A 22271-nucleotide genomic window follows, 5' to 3' on the forward strand; every position below is an offset into this window, starting at 1 on the left:
TTTACCAAAAGAACACAATAATCTCCTAAAATTGACTAACTAATCATCTGAAATTTAAGTGCATTCTATACGGTTGCCTTAACTTGTATGGATTTTCCAGCAACAAAAACAAAAACCCAATCCACCCAACAATCCCTAAAGTAGCAACAATCCTAAGCTTCAATTCAACATCCTTCAATCTTGCTTTTAAGCTTGTAAGTTTTCTCCTACTTCTTGCAATTTCAGTATCCTGCTGAGCTCCTCCAGCTTCTGGATCTGCCCAACGAAAAAAATCACAAGCATCCTGAACCTGTCATAACCCAGAAACATAAGTGAAACAAACCTGAATGCCCAAAATCATGCTCACAAAGTCGAAACAACATACCTCATAGTATACGCAACCCCAAAATCTTCGGCCTAGGTTATCCTTTGTCGTTGAGGTTCGCAGAATCGGCCTCTCTCTATGTCCGCATACCAACTCCTTCCCAGGTGAATGAACTCGACACGATCTGGAACTCTGGGAAGCCATCGACGCAGCATTGTTGAACCCTAGGCTTTGTTGAACCCTAGCGCTGCTTTTCTCCTCTGAGCATTCGAAGAAGACAATTCTCTTTTCCTTTTCACACAACAATCCCTTTTTTATTTGTTTCGATTATTATTATTATTATTATTTGATAAAAAATGAATAACAGATAGCAACGAACTCAGGGGCATAATTGTCCGAAGGACCATTTTAAAACCAACACGAACTTTAGGGATGAGTTTGTATGCAAAATAAGGTTGGGGACGAAAAAAATTTTCGGCCTCTACGTAAGGGACCAAAATCATACTTAACCCATTGTATAAAATCAAAGCAAACATCATAAAAGCAAATCATACATGTATCAAATCATATAAAGATGAAAGCAAAGCATTAAGGCATGCTAAAATATCAGAACATTTGATAAGAGAACATAAAGTAATAAGCTATCTATAGCAAAATGTTCAATATCAGGGCCTGTAAAAGAAATTATTAGAGGCATTTTATTAAGAAAACACACACATAACTCACAAAAATAATATTAAGAAAACAACAAAGGACTATAGTATCCAAGATATCTATGAAAAGACTTATACCACTAGTTTGAGAAATTATCCCATTCATCACGCTCAGAAAATCTCATCTCGACCTAAGAGACAACTAGAAAACAACATTAGCTATATAAAAGAACATTAATTTCAAATAGATCAATATTGGTCTTAGCTTCAGGATATTGCTACAATAGAAAATGATTCAGAATTTTGTCCCCTGCATAAGTCTTTTGTAGAATTTTCTAATTCAAGTGACAATGCTGCAATGGTGTTGTCTTCTCTTAATTATTGGATGCATTTGTTGTAACTCCTTCAAATATTCTATAATCTCATCCATTGTAATGATTTTATCTTTTTCATCAACTCCAACAGTCACAAATTCTCAACCATACTTATTTAGCTTGATGAAAAAAATTGACTATCTCATCATATACTTTGAACATCCACTTATCAAAATATCAAATCTCCCTTTTGCTTTTGGATGTAGGCAAACTTGCAACCTCTTTTATGAAACCTTTGGTATCCAAATTCATTTGGATCCTTTTATGTTAAATTTTTTTGGTTGTCCAAGAGCATTGTAATCATGAAAAATCTTATAAACTTTATCACTAATTTTCTTTTCGAAAATAAAGCATTTAGGAGAGGAATGACCAACTCAATTACACTTGCTGCAAATGTTTCTCTTTGCTCTATATTTCACATTGTAACGATTATTATTTTTGAAAGAAGTGGCATTTTGCTTCTTTTTGAAAACAGATTTGATTCTTTTATTTTTAGAAGAAGTTTCAAAATCATTTTTGAAAACATGTTGTTTTCTTTCTTCTTCATAACCGATACTAGATTTTATAAATAGAGGCCTTTGATTAGCAAGAACTTTGTCCAAATTTTTAGATCCTTGATCAAATCATTTTTAGATCTTTGTAATTTTTGGATATGAACCTCTGCCTCTACCCTTTTGTTTTCAACAATGAGATCAATTGATGTAGCAGCCAAATGCTTCAATTTAAGTTCTTCTAGTTCAATTTTCAAAAGCTCATTTTCTTGTTTTCAAAAGCCATGAAACAAACATGAGCTTCACGATCAGATTTATCCCCTTCATCATCGCTTCTAAGTCTTCCCATGAGGCCATTAATACCTTATTCTTTTGTGGACATTCTGCCTTGTAGTGACTTGATTCATTGCAGCAATAACAAATAACTTTGTAATTTTTGGATATGGACCTCTGCCTCTGCCCTTTTGTTTCATTGGCTTTCTTAATGTTCTAGCAATGAATTCGATGTTATTATCGGATAAGTTGTCTTCATATTCTTCTTCTTTTTATGTGATTTTTTATTTAAATGTGACTCCTTTTTCTTGTTGTTATTAACGAGATCTTCTTTAGAGAAGTGTTTTCCCATTGCATCAAGGTTATTAATGATGATGAAGAACCTCTCAAACATTGAATTAATTGATTCATCTTTTATCATGAATAATATTTTATATTCCTTCAAAAGCATGTCAATACGGGTTTCTTTGACTTGCTCGGTTCCCTCATGTGCGAGCTGCAATTTGTCCCATATCTCTTTTGCTATTTTGTACCTTGAGACTTTTCTGAATTTCTCAAAGCAAATGGCGCAATACATCATATTGATAGCTTTGGCATTTAGCTCTACTTTATTCTTTTCTTCAATCGTTCATTCAAAATCTTCCTTTGGAATAACATTGTCTTCATTGTTGCATTCAATAGGAACATTTGAGCCATTCACAATGATCTTCCATATATTATAGTTAGTTGATTGCATGAAAATTCTCATCCTTTCTTTCTAAAAAGAATAGTTGGTTCCATTGAAAAAAAGAGGTTTATAACATGATTGTCCTTCGGTCAATATGTAAGCCACAATGGTTGTCATGGACCTTGTACTCCAAGTTATTAAGCTTGCTCTTTAAACTTAAACTCTGATGCCAATTAAAAGTTTCCTAATGACTTTAGAAGGGGGAGGTTGAATAAAGGAAATACAAGTAATAAAACACATTTACGGTTTATGTAGCAGAACTGATAAATTATGAGATTATTTTAATTTTTATCTCTTTCCAAATTTGCAGTAACAAAGATAAAGAAAAAGATGATACAGTGACATATCTTAGTTTAGTCTCCAAGGCAATGAGACCTATATCCAATCTTTACCATGAACCTTGGTAAAATTTCTACTATAATCAAGAATGATTACAAACACCAATTCCAAGAGATTCACACTCTTGGCACTCACCTAAGCTAGCCAAGCTTAGTAACCTTTAAGTGCTAACCCAACTTAAATACGGGAAATCAAGTGACTCTAATCCCATATACTTTCGAAACAATCACTCAAACAAAAGTATAAAATAGCTTTTGTGTGAACTAACTCTCTTTATTTTTTTTATCTCTCAATATGAACTTAATTCTAGACAATAAAAAAATTAGAACACATTCAAATAGAAAGGAAGAATAAAATTAGCAAAGGTTGTATTTCTCAATGTGTTTCGGTTGGTTGCTTCTTCCTTGAATGATTCTTTCATATATATGAAGCTTAATCTCTTCTTCAATGTAGGAATCATTTCCTTTTTCGATGTAGTAGTCGTTGCACCTTTTAATGCTATAACCGTCAGTTTAATTTGAGAATATCTTTCTTCTTTTATTTGATAGCATGGTGCTGCAACTTCTTATCATAGCATGATCTAATTCTTGGAGAAAATTCCTCAATTAATTGTTGTTTTGAATATATTATGAATTGCTACTTGATTGTTTTCTTTTTCTTAAATTCATCTTTGTAGGATTGCCAACTGTATAATGAAGGTCAATCTTCAAGAATGAATCTTCCAAATCTATCTGATTACATGAAATCTTTCTTTGTTTGTTGTCTTCTTATTTGGTAATAATATATCACAATGAATGCTTATTTTCTTGATATGTTTCTTGTTGAAATTCGAATTCTATTAAAACTTTTATGTAATACTTCGAATATATAATTAATATACTCAATTAATTATATCTTAATCAAATGTTTGTTATCATCTAGGTTATCGGATATTCCCTGAACTCATTACAAAGCATAAAACATCTTGATTTTTCTAACAACTTAAATCGTGTCTCCATCTTTATAGGTCACTGTTACAAAAACCAGGCTTCAGGAAAATAAAGGGGTATTACTAGAGTTTACAAGATTTATATAAGGATGCATCGATATGACCATATTAATATCGGAGTTATGGTTAGTATATCCCATTTATTAAAATAACGATCCTAATACACATTCAAGTGTCCCAAACTCAATAAAAATAGCTCACACAACGAGTGTATGAATTACGCACTTCTTTTTAGCTTTTCTTTTTTTTTTTTTCTCTTCATCGTCGTTCTTTTATTGTTGCTATTGTTGCTGCATTTTTTTCTTTTCCTTCTCCTCTTCCTGGTAGTTATGACAGCATTATGTATTTCTTCTTTTTCTTTGTTTAATTCTTTTCTTCTTTTTTTCTTATTTTATTCTTGTTAAGAGAAAAAAAATAAAAGAATATGAGAAGGTGAAACAAAGAAGAAAAGATGAACAAAAAAAGAAGATAATGATGATGATGATAGGGAGTTTTGAGTTAGGCAAAATTTATCAGAAAATAGCACCGAAGATGGGGAGTTTTGAGTTATGCAGAATTTCAGAAAATAACATCAAAACTTTTTAATTGACACTGAAATTTCTTAACCGTGACATGGGTTCTTGTTAAGAGGGTGAAACAAGAATTATAAGGATGTGAAAGAAGAAGAATGAGAGTTTTAAATTGTGCATAATTTATCAAAAAATAGCACTAAAACTTTTTAACTGTGACACGGGAAGTTTTTTAATTTTGACTCCGAAATTTCTAACCGTGACACAAGTTCTTATTAAGAGGATGAAATAAGAACTATGAGAATGTGAAACAAGAAAAACAAGAAGAAGAAGGGTGAAATAAGAACTATGAGAATGTGAAACAAGATGACGATGATGATGATGATATTGTGCATAATTTATCAGAAAATAATACCAAAATTTTTTAACCATGACACAGAAAGTTTTTTTATTTTGACGCCAAAATTTTTTTACCGTGACACAGATTTTTGTTGGAGGGTGAAATAAGATTATAAGAACTATGAAAATGTAAAACAACAAGAAGAAAATGATGATGAAGAAGAAAAAGGAGGAGGAGGAGGAGGTGTTTTGAATCGTATAGAATTTATTAGAAAAATAGCACCGAAATTTTTTATCCGTAAAGGACATTTCTTAATTTTGACACCGAAATTTCTTAACTTTGATATAGAAATTTTTTTAACCGTGTTATTTCCAACTAAATGATATAATTTTCTTATCATTGAACTAGTTGAGTAGTATTGAATTCATATATAAAAAATTTAGCCATTTTTGTGTCATTTACAATAAATTGATGTATTTTTTTAGTTCTAAAATATATTTGAATGTATTTTGTAAGTTGAGTGGGTTAAGGTTTTGGTTGTGTTTTTTTTTTTTAATTTCTTGGATCATTTACCAAAAATTTCTTTGTCATTTCTAACTAAATGATGTGTTTTGTTATCACTAAATTGATTGTGTAGTATTAAACTAATATATAAGAGATTTAGAAATTTAGTCATTTTTGTATCATTTATAACAATTTGATGTGTCTTTTGAATCTAAAACACATTTAAATATTTTTTGTGGTTGATTGAGTCAGTTTTAAACTTGTGGTCCTTTGAATATTTTTGTGTTATTCACAAAAGTTGTATTATTCATAAAAAAATTATGTGTCATTTACAACTAAATGATATGTTTTTATTATTGTTAAGAAGATGATGATAATAAAAGAGGAGGAGGAGGAGGAGTAAGAGAAAGAGGTTGTGGTGGTAATGGTGACAATGTCAACGATATCGAAAGAAAAATGAGGGAGAAAAAAAAGAGAAGAAAAGGAGCAAGAGTGTAAGAAGAAGAAGAAAAAATGCATGTACAATAAGTGACGCGTAGATATAAAATACATTATAACAACTTAGGTTGAACTCAGGTATTTCGCTTGGTTGTGTAACTTTTTCATTAAAATAAATAGTACACGCATGTTACTTCTGTATTTTATACTACTAAATTTTTCCTTTGCTATAAACAGTTCTTTTTCTTTTTGAGATAGTTATTAGACCTTAAATTATCAAGAATAAACTACCATTTGTACCTACGAAAGTTTTAAACGCTGACAAATATATCACAAAACAATAAAATTAAAATTGTATCCATAAAAGATCGGTTTTATACGACAAAATTATCCAAATCTTAAAAAACTATTCAAAAATCTCAAACTACCCTCCTCTCCACCACTGCTACCATCGTCTTCTCTCTTTCCCCAAATCAACCCCCACCGCAATCAAAGGGCTCTCTCTCTCCTCCCAAATCGACCCCACTGCAAAGTGAAGCTTCCAGGTAACTTCATTGCTGATAGGGAAAACAGAAAAAAAAGGGGGATTATTTCATATTTGAAAGACTTCCATTACCAAAAACACAACACGTGCATTCTAGATTGCACACAAGAAACGCAGAAAGACAAAAATCAAAACATGGAGTACTATGACGCTAAGTTTCTCTACCGCTATGGCGGTGGCGAGATCAAACGCTGCCCTAATGACTCTAAGATCTCCTATGTTGGTGGCCACAACAATATCCTCTATGTTAGCTGCGAAATCGACTTCACCGCCATGCTCGCCGAACCCTCCGCTCTCTTTGATGCTGCCGGGGTTGATTTGGAAGGGGAGAGAGAGAGAGAAATTTGGCTGCGATGGGGATTGACTTGGAGAGAGCGCGCGAATGAAGATAACAGTGGTGGAGAGGAGGGTAGTTTAGGATTCTTGGATAGTTTTTTATGGTTTGGATGATTTTGTCGCACATAACCGATCTTTCATGAGTACAACTTTAATTTTATTATTTTGTGGGTACATTTTATCAGCATTTAGAACTTTCATTGATACAAATGGTAGTTTATTCAATTATCAATGTATTTAGAACTTTTGTGGATACAAATGGTAGTTTATTCAATTATCAATGTATTGTCTATGGAATTATTTTTCTAAACCAAACATGAATTCATTTCAGTCCGGCTCGTAGGTTTACATCTGGTTTATACTAAAGTGTATTAACAAAATGGCATAAATGCCTAGCACAATTAGAAGTAATATTTAAATTTCCCAGGAAAATGATGGCAAAAAATTATTGCAACAGTGTAGTCAAAAAATAATGTTTGCAACACTAACTGTACATTTATAATAGCAGCTCCCCGGTGTACGCTGTTGCGCTGGTTCCTTGTTCAGCCCTTGAGGCAACTTAATTCCTTAGTTTTTACTTTTTAATGTTCACAGGAACCACCAAAGTTTTGAAAAATGTGTTCACTCTATTGTGAAAATTAGAGGAACTGATAAATATCCAGCTAATATGTAAGGAGGACTTACAACAACAGATGCCAATCGAGTAACCATTACTGCAGATGAAGTTGAAGATGATTGACATTGAGTTGAACTCATAGCACACTGATGATTGATCAAGCCTAATTTGAAACTAGAATGTTTGACTTCAAGAAGGCAAGACGGTTCTTGGTTAAATTGATCTTCTCTTCAGCTTCGGCTGCTTTTTCTTGCACTCCGCGGACCACATCTTCCGGGGCCTTCTCTACAAACTGAAGAACGGGACAGAAAACAGTAGTTGGCACCAATTACTTCATTGCATTTATTCTAGAGGAATTTTATACTTAATATTATACGATAATACAATTAGACACTTTGCAATAGTAGAAAATTCCAGCTAACTAACAATATAATTTGATGAAAGCTAGCAAGTTAACAATAACAAGATCTGATAAGAATAATATAGGAACAAAATAGCAGAGCAGAATTCTTTGGCAACTAAGTTGAATTGCACAATTGAACCGTGTAACAAGACATCATCTGCACACTTCAGAAATTCTGGAGGTTGTAAAGAACATTTCATACCTTTGGGGAACTAAGTTTAGCTTTGAATCCATCATACTCCTTTTGCATCTTGGAAAGGCGCTTTGTAAGACGTTCAACTTCAGCAGAAATATCAACCATATCAGCTAGAGGGAGATATGCCTCTAGTCCTTCACCAGCCACAAGGTGAACCGATTGATCTGCATCTCCTGAATAACAATCCACCAAAGAAACCAACAAATTTGAATCAGCAACCAGTTATTAATTGAAACAAGAAAAACAGTTGATTGGATAAAGTGAAGGAAAGATGCAATGTCAGCCTTCATTCAAGTAGCATGAAATCAAGCAGAAATCATCATGCCTGGAGGAGAATTCGTAAAATGAAGATTTTGTAAATCAAGCCGAGAGAGAAGAGCTAAAACTTCTTTTTCTTCCTGCAAGAAGCAAAAGATACAAGTTAGTGCTACTAAGAAGAAAAAGAAAATGACAGGTATTAGGTCTGGTTATTGAGAAATGAGAAAATGAAAATTAAACCACACTTACAGCTACATATTGGATAACTTCATTGCTTGCAACCACAGATGCTGATATCCGCTTTGCAGGCTCAACTGAATATTCTGCCCGAGCATTCCGGATAGCTCTAACCTTGAAATATTAAAACAAAGTTTGCATATAATAAGATTAACATAAATCAAACTACTAATCGGAAATTGATTCCTTAAATACAAGAGAATATACAAAATACAAATATACACACCAAAGCTTGCAAAATTTCAAACTTTTTTATAGAGCTGGTGTTCCTTGGGAGTTGGGTCTGTGGCCAAGGTGATACAATAAGGGCAAGTTTCCGGTTGGGGAGTGCCTGTTAATTGTAAAAAATAAAACTTCAGAAAACAATCGTCTTATGATCACTTATATTGAAAGAATATTGACTTAGACTGCCACTAATAAATTTGACGTATGATAAAGGATTAATTTGAATGTAAATATAAATATGCAATATCAATTTGAAAAAACTGAAGGTAACCATGTATGACTTACCAGATAACTTTCTTAGCAACACAAAACTAATTTTTATTAAACTGAAGAGCACTATATATATATATATATATATATATATTACAAGTGAAGAATTCATGCTTGTTAGGTATATATCAGTTACCTGCCATAGCTCCTCAGTTACAAATGGCATAAAAGGATGCAAAAGTTTGAGTATGTTCTCGAATGTGTACAGAAGAACAGCTTGAGCTACTGCGGCAACTGATTTGCCTCCAGAGTGATAAAGGCGTGCTTTGCTAGCCTCAATGTACCTTAAGATAGCAAGAAGGTTAAAGAATTTGCGGACTATTAATCATAAAGAAAAGAGGAGAAGCCAAGATCACAGATTTGGGATGTTATAAACAAGTATTAAGATCTTTTGGATTTCAAAGTCATAATATACATAGCATTATGAACCTATAAAGGGTAACATACCAATCTGCAAAGTCACCCCAAAAGAAATCATATGTTTCTCGTGCCACTTCTCCAAAATAAAATTTGTCATAGCTTGCGGTGGCAGAATCAATAAGCAAGTGAAGTTTTGACACCTGGAATTGAATAAAATTATCATGCAGCTCTGCAAAATTTGACAAAAATTTATAGATAAAGTGCCTTACCACCCAACACTCTGATAAAGGGAGATTAAGTACAGAATCTTCACAATCAAACTGAAAATAAATAAACGAGTCAGTCTTAGCTAAGAATAGTTACAACCAATGCTCTCATTTAAATTTGCTAAACATCAATTGAAACAGTTGGAATCAAAGTACCAGTATAAAAGGTAAACCAAAATTCCGTGTCAAAAAAGAAAATGCCAACAATATTCATACCTAATAATATGTCAATGCTAAGAAGTTATAAAATTCAAACTGTAGTTTATTTATTGCTTCATTTGTTCAAGGGTAATATTCAGGTCAAAGTTTCAAAAGGATATTCATCCATCCATATGCAAGCAACTGAGTGGAAAAAAGTGAATCACTACTTTTGAAGTGCAAAAGCTGTCAACAGATTAGAACATACTAGGAGTCTAGGACTCACCAACTTCTTAATATTCATGAAAATCAGAGCAACACTTTCCAGTATATATAGTATTATCCCGGAACTTATATACATGCCAACATCTCGATACAAACACATACATCCTCCAAAATACACATATACAGACACAAACATGTATAGCATGGAAGCTAAGAAAATTTCCTCACCTGGTTAGACAATAAGCTTTCCCAAGCAGGTACATCATTTTTATCAGGCAAGTTCTGCAATATGAACTTGCCAGCATTCCACAATTTGTTGGTGAACGCCTTATTCGAGGTCAACCGCTCAGTGGATAAATTAAGGTCCTGAAAGAAACAGATGTCCCATCACCATTTTTGATAAGCAAAGAAACATCCTCATGAGTCTGATCAGAAAACAAACCTGGCCAGCTGTTCCTAAAGATAGTGTGAATCGTAAAGCATCTGTCCCAAACTCTCTGATTGTGTCAAGGGGATCAATCACATTTCCTAATGTCTTCGACATTTTTCTCCCCTGAAATTAGTTCAAAGTTAAAAATTAATCTAGACATATAGCAGATCTTACAAGCAAGACCAAGTTGATAAGTAAAAATTTATAATGGTAAATAAGTTGAAATTTTAAATGCCAACAATGTATTTTTAGTTTGCACTGTCTGAGAGTTAGTTTGTTGGGCTGCATTTAGATTATGCCTCTGAGGCAACAATACAAAGACGAAGAGACAGAGAAAGAGACGGATGTTTTATGTCCATGTCTCCAAAACCAAACAAGATTGTGAATCCCGTCTCTATATTTCTGTCTCAAAGATAAAATCCAAACATAGCCTTGAAGAACATGCAACATGTACAAATGTTTAACCAAAATAGATGCTTCTATAATAACTAGATCCTAGTTACAATAACTTGGAAAAAGAAAGGAAGAGATCACATAGCGTGGCTGTGTAAAATATTGGGAAACTGTAAATCCACATAACATGACGAGGAGTTTCTAATGATGTATGACAATGATATTATAGTCCCTAAATCTTCAACCAAATTATGTGTATAGAAAAGTAACAGAGGCATATCAAAGTTAAGTGTTCAGCAATCTGTATATCTTTAATAAAAATTGACACAGAATTTGTTAAGTTGTCAACAGAGCTCATTGTAATAATGCATTCTGGATCTTACATAAATACTAACTTTCCTATATAAAGTAGCAATAAGTTATGAAGATCGCCATTGCCACTGAGAAAGTTTTGGGAAAATGGCAATTTTCCAGACACTATGGTAACTCCAAAATACAACCAAATGGTGAAGGTAAAGTCACCTGTGAATCCCTAATGAGTCCATGCAAATAAACATAAGAAAATGGAACAGTTCCCGTGAATTCGATCCCCATCATCACCATTCTTGCTACCCAAAAGAACAATATATCGTGCCTGTAAATAATTAAGTGCAACATCACTTTTAAGTTCTTAAGTAAATATGATACGAGAGACTCGAGGAAAAGTATTCATGCAGATCAATACAGAATAGATCATGTAGCAAATATGGAAAGGGATTTTATCCACTGATGTTTTCATCTTGGGTTAATTATCCTTTAATGCAATGAAGGATCTCTTTCCTCTCAATTTCTTAATCATATTTTCCTCAGTCCTTGCGAATTCCTCGTTTCACATTAAATAAATAATATAAGAGAACTACCAAAAGTAGTGAATGACGATATTTCCATTCCCAAGATGAAATTGTGTGTATATATATATCACCAACTTCTGACTAGTCCTTTATTGTTAAAAAATAACCAGGAACCTATCTATTATTGGCACTTAACTAGTACTAAGCACTTACCCTGTTTCAAGCATTGTAGTTGGATAGAACTTCTTGAAATCCTCTGCTGATAAATCTGGCCAACCAAGAGTGCTAAATGGCCATAGTGCACTGATCAAATATAAAACAACATACATAAATATAATTAGCCCATAAATATGACTGATGGAAGATAGAAACATAGATCAGGATTCAAAACTTAAAAATGAACCAGACCAAAGACATTGTTTATAACATCAGTTTAAGGTTCCATGTCATCTCAGAACAGATTAGTCATGCTTCAGGAAGGAAATCACAACATGCCCGTCATGGTTGCATATAAAACATACCTTGAAAACCAAGTGTCAAGAACATCAGGATCCTGATATATTTCTACATCCTTTCCATATTTCTTGTGAGCTTTCTCAAGTGCTTCATCAGCATTCCTAGCAACTATATATTCCTCTTCATTGTTTTTCCCAACAATATACCAAACAGGTATCCGGTGTCCCCACCATAGTTGTCTGCTTATACACCAATCTTTAATGTTGGAAAGCCAGTGATTGTAAATCTGTTACAAACGTAGAGAAATTTGTATCATCCAAGCAAGAACAGAACTCGACAATAATAAAATGTATTAAGACTGAAGATTGGCAAGGTCGGGCTCTGGTGACTAAGCAAGATATATGGGAAAAATGGAGGAGTTATTCTATAAATTCATCGAAGGGTACACAAGAATAACAGCATGGATAGTTTGACCAAGACACCCAATAAGATATCAAAATTACACTTCTGGCCTCAGAATTCAAGTATTTGAGGCAAAGAAAGCATTAAAAATAGATGGACAACAGTTAAGCAATTACGCCATAATGTACCAATTGATTGTAGAAGTAAAACAAGTACGTATATATCAATATAAGTAAACAAGACACACCTTCTCAAATCTTTCTGGAATTATCTTCAACTCTCCTTTCTCAACAGCTTGAAGAGCTTTCTCAGCAAGAGGCTCCATAGTTACAAACCACTGCTTACTGACAAGAGGCTCTATCACCTAATTGAAAGAAGGAGAAAAACACCCAGTGGGAGGCAGCATATCCAATACAAGATTTAATCAGTCAATGAACATATTGCCAACTCATTATTAAAAACTAATTATGAAAACATTGTCTCACTTCTCCACCACGCTGAGATCTAGGAACTCGTAAAGTATGTGGTTCCTTTTTAACAGCTAATCCTGTCTCCTCAAGCTCTGCCCATAGTTTCTTTCGAGCCTCAAAACGATCAAGGCCACTAGTAATACAGGTTTTGCATACAAATATCAGAGCCATCACAAAGGACTAAATGTTCAACAGCTAGTATGGATCTCTGGCAAATACCTGTATAAGCCAGCAACATCATTTAGTGTTCCATCCTTGTTCATTACATTGAGTATTGGAAGTCCGAGCTTCCGAGCAAGAAAATAATCATTATGATCATGTCCTGGGCTGATCTTCAACACTCCAGTTCCAAACTCTTTATCAACATGCTGTAACACAAAGCCAACCAATATCATGGAATTCATATTAGATTTATCTGGGAAGAAATGTCTCTAACATTATGCATAAGGCTAAAAGAAACATGTGAAAAAGTTGTGTTAAGACTTAAAAAAAAAAAAAAAAAAAACTTGTCTTATGTTTACATAGCCGGTCTCAAGCCCGGAAAAACGAGGAGGGTTGTTCGGTGTGCGACTGCCAACGCAAAACAATGTCGCATCCCAATACATGGCCATGACGCAATGACGTCCTTGAAGCCATGTTGGATTGTGTTAGGCCTATGACAGCCAACATAAAACAAGGTCGCATCTTAAAGCATAGACACGAGAGAAAGGGCTCTCATAAGTAAGCAAGTACACAAGGAAAAGAAATAAAATTTAACAATGTATGAGAATCTGAATGATTCTTACAATAGGGAAGCAAAAAGACTTTAAAAAGTCACAAGCTGAAATTGATACTCATCAGACAATGAAGCAAAGCCAAACTGATGCACGAAAACAGCAGTTGACATGATTTAAGAGCCTAATTGGTTTATATTTTCATTTTCAATGTTTTTTGTTTTCAAGATTTTGTGAAGGAAAAACTGGTACTAGTGAAAACAACAGCAGTACCTAATCACAAATTGAACAGTAACTGTGAGCGAGCACTTAATTACAAATGTTTTTAAACTCTAAAGACTAAATTAAAACAAAAAAATTCAACTGAGGACGTATTCACAAATTAGATGAAACTATAGAAACATCCAAAGTAATTAAAAATTTTCTTAATAAAATAAGAAAAAAATATAACTTTTTGAAACTTCCACTAAACAAGAAAGCAATAGTACCAATGCTGGAGGACAAGATATCCTCCTTTACCATCACAAGCAAGAGAAAAATATAAGAAAAAGAAATAAACCAACACAAATGAATAAAGAAATAAAGTATTCAAACAACTTAGTATATACAACCAAGAAGACTCTGAAAAAAAGTCAACTTTATATTTTCTTTTCAAAGGACCAACTTTATCAAGAAACCACTCAGACACCAAAGCCAAATACAAGTCATAAACTCCGTATGATAGAAGATCTTTAACAATAAAGAAAAACTAGATTACAATAGTATGCATTTATCCAGCATTGGAGTAATATTTAAAAAAAAAAGGGGGGGGGGGGGTAGACATAGTGGGCTTTCATACCTTGTCAGCAAGAATAGGAACATGACGGCCAAATGTCTGAGGCACAATTGCCATCTGACCAATAAACTGAGCATAACGTTCATCCTGCAAATTTAATATATTAGGCATCCTTTCCCCATATGTTTTCTGAACGCTCTTCAACTTTAAAACATCTCCCATCCATTTTAGCTTGTTTGCATGCAGTGAGGGTATTCAATTTTTTCAGCCTTTTTCCAAATTCAATCTCTAGTTAATTGTAGTTTTAATAGCATCAAAGCAGTCATGAGAACCTTAGACCCTTAACCAAAATGCTGTTATAACTCTAGGACACACTTGTATTGTGTTTAAAGCTTTAAGCATGTAAATGTTTCCAGTTCACAGGATGAAGGTCCTCGGTTGTTTAGGCTTTGATATTATTTTTGTAACCTAATAGACTTTTAACACAGCTGATCTTCCACAGGTTGAGGAGATCATTAAGATTTGGGCATTCATCAGATATCTGTAATATTTGGGACAAGTTCTTTTAACTTCAAACGTTGGCTGAACAATGGGTTTGTCTTCAAACAACGAGAATATTTTTTACTGTTTCCAAGGAAGCCAAAACTCTAATATAAGGAAAAAGATGTTTTCCATGTCATATTTTGTTAGCATGAAATAGCATAACTTCACGATTAGCTTCATGCTGATTTTCAGATATCAGACTTTTTAGACTAACCAGTGAGCTCTAAAAATGTGTGTTCAGACAGGTGAGACATTTACTTGTTTGTATTCAATAGCACTATCAAAAGGTGAAGATTTAATCTCAATTTTTAAATTATAGGGATCCAATTGAAAAACGTTCATATAACATAGGGACTTCATTAGAAACAGTTGAATTATAGAAACTTGATTGAAAGTTTTTGTCCAATATTTGGGATTGATTATGAACATTTAAACTAAAAGGGAAGCACGGTGCACAAACATCCCACACTATATAGGGTCTGGATGATACAAAGGAGTATAATATAGGCACTCTAACCTTAGACAAGCATCAGTGTCTTATTTCACAGCTTGAACCCATGGTTTTGAGGTCACACAAAGACAACTTAAACCATTGTTCCAAGGCTATCTTAGGATTATGAACATTTAAATTACAATGACCTAAATGAAAACGAGTGAAACTATAGGAACCTTCAGAGTAAATAAACCAGAAATAAAGAAAAATGCAGTGTCACAAAAGTGCTGATGCTAATGCCTTTCAATTACCAACCATTTACCATAACATACATCTCAGCTATTGCTGGTACAAATATTATTAGATGCACAAGCATGCAATGACAAAAAATCTATCCCACCTTTGGATTAACTGCCAAAGCTACATCACCAAATAAAGTTTCCGGTCGTGTTGTAGCTACTGTCAGAAAGTCACTCCTTCAAAATGAGTAATTATCAAATTATCAATGCAAATTGTAATGGAAATCTAGAAAGGTGAAAATATAAACAGCACATATAGCTCATTTCTAAATATGGTAATAATAGCATATTAAACAATAATCAAATTCAAATAGAAAGATCCTGAATCTGGTTCATCATTGACTGACATCAAATCAACTCTTAATATCATGCATCCCCAAGAAAGAAATAGATTTCAAACTATATATTTGCAATTCTGACCAAACTAACTACTTTCAGACACACGAAAGTCAAAAGCAAGTAAAAAACAAATAAAAAAATAACATCATCTTAAACAAGGGAATCCAGCCACTTTGCAAATCAGACAAGGAAAATTGAGAGTTGAGACTTCCCTAAATACTCATGAGAAGAAATGCAAAGAGATTATCGGGTTCCACTAGTTCAGAAAATAAATACAAGAATAAAGGCAAAGTCACACATTCTGGATCACAATTACCACATTAAGCAGGTTCAGCAGACATACTCAAGGACCAGGGAATTCTTCCAAACCAAATATTTGATATTTAATTGCAGAGAATGGGCCACACAAATTCGATGAAAATTGCAAACTTTAAATAAAGATTATCAAAACCTGAGCTAGACCAGAGTTAAGTTTAAAACATGCTTCAGGGAGAAAAGCGGGGTTATGGATGAATAACAAAACACAATTTCCTAAAATGTTGATACCTTCCAGCAACGCGATATTTTATATAATATAGGTGTCCAGATTCTTCTGAATATTCTACTTCCTGGGGAAAACAAGAAAAGCTCAATCCTCACATTGAAAACAAAATCATGCATAAGTAAAAGCGAGACGAAAGCTAGCTACTTGCCAGGTCTGAAACAGCAGTCTGTAGAGAAGGAGACCAATTCACCATATATGAACCTGAAATGGGGAGCATATGGGTATTCATATCATACCCATTAGTTAATGTATCAGGATAAATGTTATATTAGGATAATATACATATGAGCAAATTTTGATTCTGAAGTAAAGTAAACGATGTTTCCAAATTCAAGGTTAACAATTTGATGAGAAAAGCTTAAAATCAAGCTCCTGTTCTAAGAAGTTACTCTTTTAGTACAATCCTTAAAGACAGAAAGTTCAATAATAAGGAGCACCGTTCAAAAAGACTTGTCATATCCAAGCAAGCAGTACGTCATTCCTATAATATAAGACCCTCTATTTGGATAATTTTATGCTTATACAACACTCTGGATATTGGATAAACAGATTTCAATAATAAAAAGAAAATAACAGCAAAATGACAACTAGCCCCCTGCATGTTATTTATTAGTGGGGAAGGACTAATAATTAATCCATAATATCAAATATATCAATAGTCCATAACAGATATTGTACATTCCTGATGTGATTAACCATTTTATTTGTTAAACTTTTTTTCATAAAAAGAAATATCTTAAGATTTAACAAGTCTTCTTTTAAACTGTTCCACAATTCCACAGTTTGCTACTAGCATCATGGAAGAACTAGAACCCAATGTGATGTTACTACCATATTTTAACTTCATCTTATACCTTGATAAATCAAGCCTTTTTCATGAAGCCTAATAAATGCCTCAATTACAGCTTCTGCAAAAATTGTAAGCCAAAGTATCAGTACGTAGTGCAACATGAATAAACAACAGGCTAGAGGTGCAGGATAAACAACATCAAGACAATTTTAGATACATTATGTTGACATTTGGAAACTAGAACAGAGTAATAGAATGTTTGAAAGCGATAAAAAGTGCCAGAAATAAAAAAAAAAAAAACTTATGATTTGTCTGGTTTCTATTTTCATTTTCAATATTTGGTTTCAAAATTTTGTGAAGAAAAAGGTGAAAGTAGTGAAAACTATAATTCCATTTTCAATTTTCATTTTCTACTTCACAAAAGCTCGAAAACAGAAAACATTAAAAATGAAAACAGGAAAAGAAAATAAGTGAATAAACTAGAAACCAAGCAGACCCTCAGTATGATCAACATCCTTGGGTTGATATCCATGAGAAATAAGATGTGAAACTCAAGACAATTCCTGGATTTAAAGGGACTGTGCCACTCCCAAATGTCCACAATCCAATGCTAGCTATCACACACACTTCCCCCTAATTTAAAATACCCCTTTCCCAGCATATCCCAATTCTCTTCCCCAACTAACTAGAAAACAGCTTGGCATTTAGTAATGGGGCAGTATGCCCCTCCTCAAAACCAACTCAATTTTTTTAATGTTTTCTCCAATTCTCTTAATCCCCCTATTCTTTTGCTGCCCAAGAACTTCTTCCCAAGCATAACAAGTCTAGGACGAGTTTCTATTGAAGAACATAATGTAATTAAGTTATCCAAAGAGAAAAAACAAGCAACAATAATTGTTGCCTTCTGATTGTGATCACCATAATTTTTCAACACAAGCTCATAGACTTTCTAGGTTAGCTAGAGTTCCAATTAGTAGAAAACTGCCTTACGACTTAGCTGTTCATCAAGGGTAAAGTGCTCTCTAGTCCAATCACAAGAAGCACCAAGTCTCTTTATCTGATTCGTGATGGTCCCACCATACCTGATATATAACAGAGTAATATGAACAATATGAAAAGAAGGAGGTAGAAAGTGTTTTTGAATAGAAGAAAAAATTTACTAAGAAGCAGAGAGAATTAGGAAGGAGTTTGGAGGATAAGGAACCCTTCTAATCCAAAGAACAAAATATAAAGATGAAGGAGAAAGATCATGTAACAATATTTTAATTCTTCCATCATATCATTTAAAGAATCCACATCAAGACATGGGCTTTACACCAAATATACACTACTGCCTGTCTAAATTTTAGTAATCCTAGACAGCAATTCAATAATAGGTGACATCTTTTGAAAACTGTGAAATACTCACGTGGCATATACAAGTGCCTTGAATGTTAACCTAGTTCAATGTAATTTTTATATCCGGGGGGAAAAACCATGTCGGATTAAAAGATAACCATGTTGTCATACTGTTGAAACAAGATAAACCCAAAGGATGGTTGAAGGAAATCCTAGTGGAGAAGAATAGAGGATTGCCCTTTCCAAAAGACTTGTGGTTTTGCCATCAGGATCCATGGCTGTAAAGCTGAGAGAGAGAGAGAGAGAGAGAGAGAGAGAGAGAGAATAACGAGTGAAATTATCTTTTTGTTATTCTAGCCTCATAATAAAGTATATATAGAATTGTATTTGGATAGCTTGCTCAGCAAGAAACATGGGCAAAATGGTAAACCTATCCTCCAGTAGGTACTGCAGTTAATACAGGTCCAGAGGGATCTAGATCCTCTGCAGTAATCCTACGGAACCTTATCATACACTCTATCATTGGATTAGAAGTTCTGCTTGAAACAATTACTTCAGAAAACACTACTAAAAGGAAACTTTCTAATCGCTTAAATACACACTCGGTGGATATCACCCATGTACCCGCAACAGGGAATAAACTGCCTAGAAGGCTAGAAAGTACTTCAACTCTAATAGTAAGCTCAACTATGATCCATTTAGCTGAAACAAAATGCATAACTTTTTAAGAAACCATCTCAATCTTTAGATAATTATAGTGTCGAACTGTCTTTATGACCTCCCATCAGTGCTCAGCCCATGGTTTCTTCAAGGGAATTTTGCCAACAGTAACAGATACTCAGAGAACCTGGTATTGTTGATAAGGCTGCTTGTATTTTATATTTTTCATTGAGATGACATTGTATGCACAGACACACATTGCTATTATACAAAAACTGAAACGTACGTTTCATTGGTTGTGCAATAACAAAATATAGATAGCAGAAAGATATGCAAAGATGCAAGATAAAACATACTTTTCTTTCCACTGCCAGACTCGTTTTGTGAATTCGTCTCTACTCATTTGAGCTCTGCTTATTCCTTCAGATGCTAGCATTCTTTCAACAACCAGCTGGTGGAAGAAGAAAATAAATTCAATGTGGAAAACAACAGCTTCAGTGAATCAATACTAAGAACATGTTCCACTTGTATTTTTGGAATTCCTAAAGCATATTAATAAAAATCCCCCCAAGGTACACAACAAACTCACTATTACAGGTAGTTCCAATAATCAGACACTACACATTCCAGGAACCTATGTTTCTTGGAGCTATGAAAATACGTAATTTCATGGATGCTACAGACAACCTTGTTAGACCATTACATCCACTAAACAAAAAGAAATTAGTAACACATCCCACAGAGTACTACTAAAAACAAAAATAGCCTTGCATTATTTGAACGTTTGCTGACAAACCTGAGTAGCGATACCAGCATGATCAGTCCCAGGAAGCCAAAGTGTTGGCCTTCCCTTCATTCGATGGTATCTTACCATAATATCCTGCAAGAAAAATCACAAGAAGAAATGTAAGTTGTTATTTTAGTAGTGCACGATTCAAACAAAAGCAAGAAGAACTTAGTACCACCTAACATAAAAAACGACAAAACCTATAAAAATAGCATCACTATGTGGTCAAGCAAGCAGAGCTAAACATAAAAAAGAGGAACAAAAAATCTTTTTTCCTTCTTGTTTTTTCTTGTTTTCCCAGAAATGCTATCAACCACACATCATGTCCACATAAATTCCAAGCAAGCATATGTTGAAGACTTTTAAGAATGCAAGAAACTAAAACCAAAGCTGACAAAACTGTACAGTTATTTGAATAAATTTCCAAAATTTGCAAATTGCACCAATCATTCTGCTAAATTTGCAAAACAAAATAGCACAAAATCAGGAAAAAATGGAAGCTTGGAACTATGGAAATAGAGGAAAGCATTATAAACCCAAACAAACAAAACTTGTAGATGCGTCACATGGGACATTTCCCATGGCGTCAATTGAAACTTAAGTACACAGTACATTATTACATGAAGTTATGCATCAACATTTATGAATTTAAACATAATAAATACCAGGAAGAAAATATATTTTTAAAGAAAATAAGGACCTCAAGGGTGACAAACATGGCATGTCCCATGTGGAGGGAACCGGTAACATTAGGAGGCGGCATTGATACCACAAAAGGATCGCTTCCTCGGTCGAAATTTGGCCTAAAATACCCTTGAGACTCCCACCTATCATCCAATCCAGTAACTGTAATCAAATCATTGTTTCCATTTTGAAGACATTTCAATACTCAAAAAAACTAGTGATGAAGGTGTACCAACTGTATATACGTTCCTCCGAAGCAAAGTCGAAAGATTTTGCAATCTCAGGAGAAGAATTGTTGTAGGCTCCATTCTCCGATGCAGCAACTGAAGAGAGAAGGCGAGGTCTGAGAAAGTGAGGGGTGAAGTGGGAGTGGGAGTGGGAGTGGGAGTGAGAGAGAGGGAGGCGACGACGTCGTTTGTAGAAGAGGAGAGAGTTGAGGGCGTTGCGTTTGGAGAGGGGAGAGAAGAAGAGTGAGTAAGAGGAAGAAGCAGAAGAAGATAGAGCGAGTTGGAGGGTGCTCATGACTTAGCTTGAGAGAGGTGAGGTTTTAGTGGATGGCACTGGGTGGAAGGATGACGAGGGAAGGGAACTGAAACTACTTACAAGTTACAAGGATTTTAGTGTAGCTGTAAAACGGCAGGCTGCCGGGTTGGAGCCAACTCCGGTTCGAGCCAGCTTCTGAGTTAAAAAAATAGGTTGGTCTGGGCCCCTTAGTACACAAGAAAATCGATTTGTGGGAGCTAACGACTAACGAGTTAGATGGATTAACTCCTTTAGTCACCAAAAAAAAAAAACTCCTTTGAATTTTTTTTTTTTATATTTTTTTAACCTAAAAAAAACTAAATTAAGAAAAAATTTTAGTTAATTTCAGTTTTTTTAATCTATTAGTGCATGTGACAAGTGACACCCGAAAAAAAAAAGGAAAAAAATTATAATCAGCCCACACAAGGATAAAAATTACATTGTTAGAAAGGTTATTACAATAATTAGCTTAAGAATAAAGTATTAAAACTAATAATTTTAACTATACAAAAATTAAAACTAATTTATAATTATGAAAGATAAGTTTGATAGACAAAATTACCTACATTCTAAAAAATTATCAAAAAAATCTTAAATTATCTTCTCTAACCTAATCTAACAACACTTAAACTCTAACTCTATTTCATTTTCAATTTTTCATTTTTTTTCAAATTTTTTTTCCTAATCAATTCTATTCCTATATAGAACCCTCTTCACATCCATAAATTTAGGAGTATTTTAGATTTGACTAATGAAAGAGTATTTAAATTTTGATATTAATAGGTAAATTTTGTGATTGTGAAAATTACTACGTTTTGTTCTTATGAGGCTACTAAAATGAATCGATGA

At 33.7% G+C, this 22271-nt stretch overlaps 1 protein-coding gene across 2 annotated transcripts; it reads right to left on the reverse strand.

Moving 5' to 3' along the window:
• Positions 1-7218: 7218 nt before the first annotated feature.
• Positions 7219-21603, reverse strand: EMB2247 (protein EMBRYO DEFECTIVE 2247). Of its 2 annotated transcripts, none has more exons than XM_016306478.3 (26): positions 21133-21603; positions 20917-21043; positions 20226-20309; positions 19786-19880; positions 18422-18513; positions 17496-17549; positions 16790-16842; positions 16644-16705; positions 15860-15935; positions 14547-14630; positions 13215-13363; positions 13011-13128; positions 12773-12889; positions 12189-12409; positions 11881-11970; positions 11360-11471; positions 10457-10567; positions 10243-10380; positions 9655-9705; positions 9473-9585; positions 9162-9309; positions 8757-8861; positions 8543-8644; positions 8361-8433; positions 8042-8208; positions 7219-7728 (listed from the first exon to the last, which is right to left on the reverse strand). In XM_016306478.3, exons 1-26 carry the CDS (start codon positions 21420-21422, stop codon positions 7600-7602), a joined length of 2961 nt encoding a protein of 986 aa, XP_016161964.1. In that variant the 5' UTR covers positions 21423-21603; the 3' UTR covers positions 7219-7599. The 2 variants fall into 2 exon arrangements, with proteins under 2 accessions (XP_016161964.1, XP_088346175.1); XM_088490049.1 differs by having other exon boundaries at positions 20917-21062; positions 21137-21511.
• Between the last annotated feature and the right edge of the window lie 668 nt (positions 21604-22271).

The sequence above is a fragment of the Arachis ipaensis genome, chromosome B6 (genome assembly GCF_059453495.1).
Source record: "Arachis ipaensis isolate K30076 ecotype BB chromosome B6, ASM5945349v1, whole genome shotgun sequence".
NCBI lineage: Eukaryota > Viridiplantae > Streptophyta > Magnoliopsida > Fabales > Fabaceae > Arachis > Arachis ipaensis.

What these genes read in the sequence shown, in the direction of transcription:
- EMB2247 (XM_088490049.1), bottom strand. Translation starts at nt 21,422, where the DNA reads ATGAGCACCCTCCAACTCGCTCTATCTTCTTCTGCTTCTTCCTCTTAC. An exon ending in AAAAGGCTTGATTTATCAAG is followed by an intron (nt 16,843 to 17,495) that starts GTATAAGATGAA and finishes TCCCCATTTCAG; the next exon opens with GTTCATATATGGTGAATTGG. An exon ending in CTTTATCAGAGTGTTGGGTG is followed by an intron (nt 9,586 to 9,654) that starts GTAAGGCACTTT and finishes ATTCAATTCCAG; the next exon opens with GTGTCAAAACTTCACTTGCT.